This window comes from Rana temporaria, chromosome 1 (genome assembly GCF_905171775.1).
Source record: "Rana temporaria chromosome 1, aRanTem1.1, whole genome shotgun sequence".
NCBI classification, from domain to species: Eukaryota; Metazoa; Chordata; class Amphibia; order Anura; family Ranidae; genus Rana; species Rana temporaria.
Genome location: NC_053489.1, coordinates 331630596 through 331641196, shown reverse-complemented (window position 1 = coordinate 331641196; position 10601 = coordinate 331630596). Strand labels below are relative to the sequence as shown.

The following is a 10601-nucleotide window of genomic DNA, read 5'->3' as shown; positions in this document are numbered from 1 at the left end:
GGTATACATTTGTCAATCTGGAATGAGTGTCAAGAAATAAATTAAAGCAAAGATCTGAGTGTATTTTTTCTTCACACTTTTCCTGTTTCTAACAGTTTTACCATAAACTTTATTTTCTCAACACATATGCCAAAGTGCAAACATTGATCATTAAGTTTCTACTTGGAAACTTTTCTGAAATACTCCCAAGTCCAATAAACATAAAATCTTTATTATTGTCTTTCATTGACCTCTTCAAAAATGTAATCAGTTTTCAATATCATCAAATAGGTTGCTGTACTTCCTTCAGAAGTCCATTACAGAGCAGGCGAGTAATTAATTTTTCACCCTCGTTCTCCACTAGCCTCAAACTGCTGAAATTTCAATTTCACAGACACACATTAAATGCAGATTTCCTTCATAAAAGTTAAAAATACTAGCAAAGGACTCGGTGGAAATAATTCAAAACCATTTTAGTTTTATTAATGCACACTAAGGGGCTTAGAAGTGAAAACCTTCATTTAATACCATAGAGGGGACAGAAGAGAAGAAGTGGTTCTCAATTGAAAAGAGTCCAAGGTCACATTTTAATACTGGATGAAAGTTCACGCACTAGAGAAATACATGTTATATCTTACAAAAAAAGACAAACAAATCTCATCAGAAGTAGAGAAATGATTCATGTAGATTTCCTGTGTAGTGACCAAAAAGAGTCTGTCTTTGACATGACTTATATCGGTCATAAAGTTTCTTAATGTTAAGACTTGGAAGCTGCTTTTAAGACTTAGCAGTCCTGTTTTTCCTCTGGTACTCTTCCAGTTCATTCTTTCTGCTCATAGCTATGTGCAGTTCTTGTTTTATAACCTCTATTTGTTTTTCCAGCTCTGACAGTTCTTGAACCACTGAGTTTCTAGGCATGTTAAGGGATTCTGCTTTCCCATTAGTGGTGGTGAGCAATTTTGGAGTCTCTCTCCTTAACTGGGGTAGAGGCAAATCTTGCTGATGCCGGAAAGTTAATTCGTTGTGTGCTTCTTTGTGTATATATTTTCGCCTGTTACAGCTTTGGTTGCCAGTATTCCACACGCGTTGCTGACTGTTCCCTGTATTACATCTGAAATACAATAGGCAACATTTCAATAAATACAAATTCATTTTAACATCAATGTGTATGTAAACCATAACAATATTTTTTTAGATTTTTTTTGGCCTGCTAAATATAACCATGAAAGTGTTTTGTTATATTTGTTCTTCCAGAAATGTTGCAAGATGATAATTTCTAAGCACTCTGCTCTCTTATCAGTAAAGGGCCGTACACACAAAATTTAGTCAGGCGAACGATCTGCCGATTTTCGGATCGTTAGTATGGTGCTTTCGACGAACGTGAACGTGTCCAATTGTCATATAATTAGTACAGTTTTAGTTCGAAAAAAAATCATAAGAGCAAGACTATGCAATCTCAGAAATTAAAAAATTAAAAAAATACATACAAAACAATTCAACACATGACATCACTTCTGAAGTTGAATTCTGTCGTAAGAGAATTTTGATATGAAATTAACCTCTTCAATTTCAAAAAGAGACTAACAAAAAACAGATGGAAATTTGTCTCATAATCTGATCGTGTGTATGAGGCTTTACAAAGTTACCAGCTATCTCTGTAGACTACAGAACACCTTGGGCCAGATCCACGTACCTCTGCGCCGGGCGCAGCGTATCTAAGATACACTACGCCGCCGTAATTTTTTTTTCCAATCCTCAAAGAATTTGCGCCCTAAGTTACGGCGGCGTAGTGTATCTTTGGCGGCGTAATGGCGCGCCATTCAAATCTCTGTAATGGGGGCGTGTTTTATGTAAATACGTCGTGACCCGACGTAAACAATGTTTTTTTTAACTGCGCATGCGTCCGTGGGGGTATCCCAGTGCGCATGCTCGAAATTAAACCGGAGCCAGCCAATGCTTGCGACGGTGACGTCATTCTATGCAAATTCCTATTCACGAACGACTTACGCAAACGACGTAAAAAAATAAATATTGGACACGGGAACGACGGTCATACGTAACATTGAGTACGCCTCATAATAGCAGCTTTAACTATATGCCGGAAAAAGCCGAACGCAAACGACGTAAAAACAATGCGCCGGCCGGACGTACGTTCGTGGATCACCGTAACTAGCTAATTTGCATACTCGACGTGGAATTCGACGGAAACGCCACCTAACGGCCGCCGAAAAATTGCAGCTTAGATCCGACGGCGTACTAAGACGTACGCCTGTCGGATCTAGCCGCAAAAAGCGCAAAATTTTAAATTACGCGGCGTATCAAGAGATACGCCGGCGTAATACTTTTGTGGATCTGCCCCCTTGTTTTTATGGTATGAAGACAAGGGGAGGTGTCCTGTAGTCATACCCTATGGTAACAACAACGATCCTGGCTGGATTTTAGGGTGACATTAAATTTTAAAAAACCCTTCAAAAATCGAATGCAGGCAGCACATTTATAGAGAGGCAAGTTGCAAAATATTCATTTTTAACAGACGCAGAATCATGGAAGAAAGTTACAGATCATATTGGAAATACAGTAAGTGGCTACAAGTAATGTAGCAAAAGAGTCAGTGTGACTGCAAGCAACAAGTAAATGGAGGTAACAGACATGCCTCTTCCTTACTTTTACCAATCAGATACAACATCTGCTCAGCTCCATTCTTTTTATGCACTCAGATGGGGTGTTCTTGTCTGTCTCTCAGTACATGCACAATTACATGTACCTCTGTTACAAGATCACTCATCTTTGGTTGTACTTCCTTATGTTATCTTAATTGGTTGCCAACCCTTTAAAAAAAATCGCACTATTATCAATAGTTGCCTGACTTATGGGTGTGCTGCCAGTTACCGTAATTATCTATATTTCTGTTGTCTACTTAGCTTGTTGTGATGACTAAATCTTTGCTGTGTGGACTGACATTCTGACCTTCGCATCTGACCCTGTGGATTGGTTGCCCGATTGCAACCATTCCACAGGATTGGCACAGATTGCCCAGCTGTTCTCATGTTCTTCATCTAGTCTCTACCTGCCTAGGTATAAAATATATTGTAAAAACACACAATCACTTCAAGTGCTCAGAGATCTGCCACAGCATAAAAATGTAATAGTCCAGGCAGACACCAGTAAGACATGTACCAGGAATGCTCAGTTGATGCAGCCCCCCTCAGACGGGAAGAAAACACACAGGAGGGCGCAAACACGTGGTGCTTTACCAGAGACTGAATGTATAAAATGTGGAAGAAGACTAAATGGGTACTTACAATATTAAAAAGTACAAAAGCATTGTTTGTAGATACCTGAGGAAGGGGGCACGCCCCCCCCCAAAAACACGTTAGCTCACTAGCCTAGCACAGTTGTGAGTTATGTGATTTCTTCACTGCACAGTGTCTTGTGGTTTTAATGCTTTTTTACTTTTTACTTTTGTAAGTATCCATTTTGTATTATTCCACATTTTATGCATGGAATCTCTGATAATGCACTAGACATTACAGTAATATACAGGTCATTCTCAAAAAATTAGCATATTGTGATAAAGTTCATTATTTTCTGTAATGTACTGAAAAACATTAGACTTTCATATATTTTAGATTCATTACACACAACTGAAGTAGTTCAAGCCTTTTATTGTTTTAATATTGATGATTTTGGCATACAGCTCATGAAAACCCAAAATTCCTATCTCAAAAAATTAGCATATCATCTGAATCGACTAATTAACTCTAAACACCTGCAAAAGATTCCTGAGGCTTTTAAAAACTCCCAGCCTGGTTCATTACTCCAAACCGCAATCATGGGTAAGACTGCCGACCTGACTGCTGTCCAGAAGGCCATCATTGATACCCTCAAGCAAGAGGGTAAGACACAGAAAGAAATTTCTGAACGAATAGGCTGTTCCCAGAGTGCTGTATCAAGGCACCTCAGTGGGAAGTCTGTGGGAAGGAAAAAGTGTGGCAGAAAACGCTGCACAACGAGAAGAGGTGACCGGACCCTGAGGAAGATTGTGGAGAAGGACCGATTCCAGACCTTGGGGGACCTGCGGAAGCAGTGGACTGAGTCTGGAGTAGAAACATCCAGAGCCGCCGTGTACAGGCGTGTGCAGGAAATGGGCTACAGGTGCCGCATTCCCCAGGTCAAGCCACTTTTGAACCAGAAACAGCGGCAGAAGCTCCTGACCTGGGCTACAGAGAAGCAACACTGGACTGTTGCTCAGTGGTCCAAAGTACTTTTTTCGGATGAAAGCAAATTTTGCATGTCATTCGGTAATCAAGGTGCCAGAGTCTGGAGGAAGACTGGGGAGAGGGAAATGCCAAAATGCCTGAAGTCCAGTGTCAAGTACCCACAGTCAGTGATGGTCTGGGGTGCCATGTCAGCTGCTGGTGTTGGTCCACTGTGTTTTATCAAGGGCAGGGTGAATGCAGCTAGCTATCAGGGGATTTTGGAGCACTTCATGCTTCCATCTGCTGAAAAGCTTTATGGAGATGAAGATTTCATTTTTCAGCACGACCTGACACCTGCTCACAGTGCCAAAACCACTGGTAAATGGTTTACTGACCATGGTATTACTGTGCTCAATTGGCCTGCCAACTCTCCTGACCTGAACCCCATAGAGAATCTGTGGGATATTGGGAAGAGAAAGTTGAGAGACGCAAGACCCAACACTCTGGATGAGCTTAAGGCCGCTACCGAAGCATCCTGGGCCTCCATAACACCTCAGCAGTGCCACAGGCTGATTGCCTCCATGCCACGCCGCATTAAAGCAGTCATTTCTGCAAAAGGATTCCCGACCAAGTATTGAGTGCATAACTGAACATAATTATTTGAAGGTTGACTTTTTTTTTTATTAAAAACACTTTTCTTTTATTGGTCGGATGAAATATGCTAATTTTTTGAGATAGGAATTTTGGGTTTTCATGAGCTGTATGCCAAAATCATCAATATTACAACAATAAAAGGCTTGAACTACTTCAGTTGTGTGTAATGAATCTAAAATATATGAAAGTCTAATGTTTATCAGTACATTACAGAAAATAATGAACTTTATCACAATATGCTAATTTTTTGAGAATGACCTGTATATTGTAATAAAAACCAAGGGGACACCTGAGTAGGAGTAAAACACTTCCAGTCCCCCCCCCCCCCCGCCAACTATGTCATGTCTATAAGTGGAGCACAAGAACAAACTATCTATGACCAATCCCACAGTTCAAATTGCTCATTAACATCCCTTACAAGGACTAAATGCTACCTACAGTTTCATTGCTAACGGTCCACTGTTGGGTTATTACCAAATGCCCATTAAAGAGGAAGTAAGCCCTCTGCAAAAAAAAAAAAAAACACCCTGCAAGACAAAGAATTACTTACCTGACAGCGGTCCTCGTTCCCCTCTTCCGTCAACGCCATCTCTCCCGGAGTGACTTCCGGCTATCGTGGCTCCGGCGCTGTGACTGGCCAGAACCGCAATGACGTCACTCCCACGAATGGGAGCCGCCAGTCACGGCACGCTCGCCATTTCTAAAGGTTTCTACAGTGCGCCTGCACCGTTGTCTACTGTGCATGTGCCGTAGACATCGGTGCCTGTCTTTTTTGCAAATATCTCCTAAACCGTGTAGGTTTAGGAGATATTTCTTGCACCTACAGGTAAACCTTAAAGGGTCACTAAAGGAATTTTTTTTTTTGCTGAAATGACTGTTTACAGGGTATAGAGACAGAAAAGTTAACTGATTCCTTTTAAAAATGATTAAAAACAGATTAAATTCAATCATATAATGTGCCTCTCGTTTCACTTTCGGTTTTAAAGGTACATACATGAAGTTCCGGGTGAGAGGTGAGTCTGGAAGACTCACAGAACAAAAACAAACAAATCCAGGGCAGTGTTTTGTTTTTAAAATGAATCTGATTGGTTCTGAGGAGTTTTAGACACACAGTAATGACAGCTTAGACCACCGTGAAAAGCTCCCAGTACCATGGTTATAAGGAAACAGACAATCAGGAAGTGTGGAGATCACAGCAGAATTACAGCTACTTCAAAGCAAAAACGAACAATGAGAACATGAAACCAGTACTGCAGTAAGGTAAAGGAAGCTATTTAGCTAAAATAAAAAATTCCTTTAGTGACCCTTTAATCTAGGCTTACGTGTAGGTAAAAGTGGTCTGTAAGGGTTTGCAACCACTTTAATATCCTTTAGATTCAGTTATTTGTGTACTCTATATAAAAAATAAATTACAACTTATTGCAACAGATGAGAAAATGTGAACTGGTATGCAAGGTTAAGGTCCTTATGACAAAGAAGTTTCTCAAACTTGGCATTGTTTGGTAGTTTCTATTATTTAATACAGCATTAGTAAATGTTTTTAAAATATTTCAGATCATATTTAAAAATGAGTCTCAACATATTTTTACACTATATACATCATGTATTTAATACTATATATTCACTTCAATCTTTGAATGCGTTATTATTTTTTTCCTAAATCCCAACTTCAGACAAATTTTGCGGAATGTTTATAGCATTGTTTGTGTCCTCGTTTGGGCAATTTACACTTATTTTCATACTGATTGACAAGTAGTAGAGAAAACAATAAATACTAGGAAACCTCCACAACCAGCTAGCTAACCTATCCTCAACTGCTCACTTAGCAAAGTGAAGGTTCACTTAGCTTGGTAAATAAGGTGATTTTGCGTTCAAGTCATTCAATCGTTTGCAAACAAAAATCTATATTTTTTTTAATTCCTTTATACACAGCTGGGTATTCAAAGCAACACACCTTTGTATTGTTTATCAAGCTATATAGTGAATATTCACCTGGAAAAGTAAACCGTCTTTATTTTTTAGTAAATAACAACCAGAGAGTACTAAATTCAAAGACAACCATGCAACTAACATTTTCATAAAAAATTCAACAATGGTATCCTTTCATTTTTTTTTTCCCCGTTGCAAATTTCCCTTTAAGTTTGAACTAGTTGATGAGCTATGACTTAAAAACCTCATTCCTTCTTAAAGTAGGAATGAAGACAAGCTTGGTAGGTACGGTAATTGCAGCTTGTTAAATCCATGACATAACGCAAAAGTTAGGCAATTTATAAGACACTGAAGACATCACAGTTTGTGGGAAAAAGTTAGATATACATTTTCAACATCATGGAAATCTCATTAACTCATGACATCTCTTTTTTCTGTTTATTCAGTAGCCATTACTTAATCTTTATACAAAATTGAAATAAGGACACCAAGTGTGCAGAGTAAATGGTGCATTTAATTGAAAAGTAATCATGCATCACATACGGTATGGCTCTTCCAGTTCTAAACTGTTGTTTGCTCTGTAATTAACCTATATTTTCAAGATAACTGTGTAAGCTAAATTAGGCAATAGAGGGAACCAAAATAAATGTCATTTTAGAACAGTATGGTGTTGTTTAGTTCTATGACAGTAACACAAATAATTTGCGATACAAAAATAAAAAGGTTTGCTAATCATAAAATTTCAGTTTTATTACAATTACTGTCATTATAGAAAACAATTGATCTTTGGATGCAACAAACAGCAAAATAAATGATTTCAACTACTGCAATAACTAGATAATTAAAACCCTTGTGTTATTTGTAAATACACTGAGAATTATGCAACATACAGCCCATACATGAATCAGTTCTTTTTTTTTAAATCAGTGGGTGAATCTGACTTGATTCCCCAAACTACACATTTGAGGTGGATGGGGGAAAACTCCTCATTTAGCTATCGTACTCTGGAAACAGGGAGACTTCCCCATCATCAAAATACACTAATCAGCTACAGGCCAAGCTGATCGAGTTGCAAAAATCTGACAAGGTGGGTGTGCAGAAGTCAATTGGTAGATTAACTTCTGTACAACCACCCTGCTCATAAATAGATAAAAAGTCCCTGCTGAACGGGTCAAAATTTGATCCATGTATTGCCATTTGCCAGCTTTATGGAACATTAATATTTTTTTTATATGCATATATTTTTTATTATGTCCAAATCTTAAAAGTAATTCAAAAATGTATTTGTTTTAAATAAGGCACATATTACATTTGAATGTTGCATATTGTTTTAATTGTAACTACAACTTTAACCCATTGCTGACCAGCCACCATCATTATACTGCGACAGGTTGGCACAATCCTGTGAGCCGTCTTAGCTGTACATTGGCTCCTTTAAGCGGGATAGCACGCACGCCCACTGCACAGCAATCACAGGCACGAGAGGCAGAACAGAGGCGTGTCTGTGTAAACACACACATCCCAGTTCTGTGAGGAGAGGAGAGAGAGATTGTGAGTTCTTAGTAGCTCGGAACCACAATCTGTCATCTCCTATAGTCAGTCCCCTCCCTCCACAGTTAGAGCACACACTAGGATGCACAGTTAACCCCTTGATCGCCCCCCAGTTGTTAACCCCTTCCCTACCAGTGACATTTACACAGTAATCAGTGCATTTTTATAGCACTGATCGCTGTACTGTATAATTGTCAATGGTCCCAAAAATTTGTCAAAAGTGTCCGATCTGTCCACCATACTGACACTACTAGTACACCCGTCCCATACCCATACTGACACTACTAGTAAATTTACCATCATTACTAGTAAAAAAAAAAAAAAAAATGCCATAAATCTTTCCCCTATTTTGTAGATGCTATAACTTTTGTGCAAACCAATCATTATATGCTTATGGCGATTTTTTTATACCAAAAATATGTAGAAGAACTGAGGAAAAAAATGTACCTAAAAAAAAAATGGAGATATTTATTATAGCAACAAGTACAAAATATTGTGTATTTGGGGGCGTGGCTTGACGGCTGGTGCAGATGGCTGACTAGATCCACTGCTCCGCAGTTAAAACAGCCAGAGCAACAATCACAGCAGCTCCAGAGAAGGGAAAACTGCCCACCTGACAGCCTAATCCTCCTGTGAAGCCAGTGGACCATGTTAAAAAGAAGAAAGACCACTAATCTGCCCAGGCGGCTCACAGATTACTATCCCTCAGCAGACCTGGCAAGCGGCCAAGATGGCGCCGACAGCGGCCGTGAAATGTTGGCGTGGCTCTCCTCCTCACATGCCTGTCAGAACCACACGATCTCTCCGGGGTTCCCTCGCTCTCCAAACCTATGTCACAAACTACAGTGAACGAGAGTGAACCACAACTGCGGTTAAGGGAAAAGATTTCAATGCACTTCTCTATGTCATGTGATTTTCAGTACTGGACCCCAGGCGTCACTCTAATCAGAGAAAAAGAGTTTGGAGGTTCACTACATCATATCTCTCACATATAGGAATGCATTAAGCTACTAAGGGAGGAGGTATTACAACATACCTTCAACCCCTAGCTTTAACTACTTGCCGACCAGCCACCACAGTTATACGGCGGCAGGTCGGCTCCCCTGCGTGAGAGCACGTAGCTATACGTCACCTCGCGAAGTGGCCACTAGGGGCGTGTGCGTGCCCCCCGCTCGTCCCTGATCCTGACGCGCATGCCCGGCGGGTGTGATCACCGCCGGGCACCTGAGATCACTTGTTACAGAACGAGGACCGGGAGCTGTAGGGGATAGATTTATGGCATTTTTTTAAATATTTGTTTCTATTAGTAATAGCGGCGATCTGCAATTTTTATCATGACTGCGACATTATGGCGGACACATCGGACACTTTTAACACTATTTTGGGACCATTGTAATTTTTACAGCGATCAGTGCTATAACAATGCACTGATTACTGTGTAAATGACACTGTCAGGGAAGGGGTTAAAAATGAGGGGTTAATTGCGTCCTAGGGAGTGATTCTAACTGTGGGATGTGGGAGGGATGGGCTACAAGTGACATGACAGAGATCACTGCTCCCAATCACAGGAAGCAGTAGATCTCTGTCACGTCACTAGGCAGAACAAGGAAACTGCTTTGTTTACATAGACATCTCCCCATTCTGCAGCTCTGTGATGCGATCGCGGGACATCAAGTCTGCGGGTCCCGCAGGCATGGTCATGGAGCATGCATCGGGTGCGCGTTTGCCCCACTGGCAGTGCACACGCTCACTAAGCCACGTTTTAAAGGGGACCTACCTGTATGCCCATTTGCGCAGCAGTGCCATTGTGCCAATGTATATCGTTATGCGCTGGTCGGCATGCAGTTAACCAATCAGATCTTAGTTAACTGCACTCATATCATCTATAGCATGAATGCTTACCATGAGTTAGCATACTTTGTATTGTCTAATTGGTTTGCAGTCACCAAGAGTTGATTTTCAATCAGAAATTCACCTATTTTTAAGCTCTATGTTTTCCTTTTAACATACTAATATAGTGAGGATCCAGGCCTACTTTCACTATCTCGGCGCTAAGGGCAAAATAGGAACTTATAACAGAAAACCAATGACTAAATGTTACCATAAGTCATTTAATATAAAACTTTCAGCAGCCGCTTAAAATACAAAACATCTAAAATTATAGTAAATTACAATAGGCAATACAATTCTTATCCGTTACTACAGCAGCGCTAGTTGTCACTATAGACTGTGATCCCTCTTTCCTATGACCATGCATAGAAGGAATTGATATTAAGATGAAGGGATGTA

At 40.0% G+C, this 10601-nt stretch overlaps 1 protein-coding gene across 1 annotated transcript in view; it reads right to left on the bottom strand.

Moving 5' to 3' along the window:
* Positions 1–435: 435 nt before the first annotated feature.
* Positions 436–10601, bottom strand: part of GRIN3A (glutamate ionotropic receptor NMDA type subunit 3A) — a 463270-nt gene continuing 453104 nt past the window's right edge. Inside the window, exon 9 of the mRNA XM_040361003.1 lies at positions 436–1090. Coding sequence (XP_040216937.1) covers positions 757–1090 — 334 coding nt within the window. The 3' untranslated portion in view covers positions 436–756. The remainder of the gene's footprint in view (positions 1091–10601) is intronic.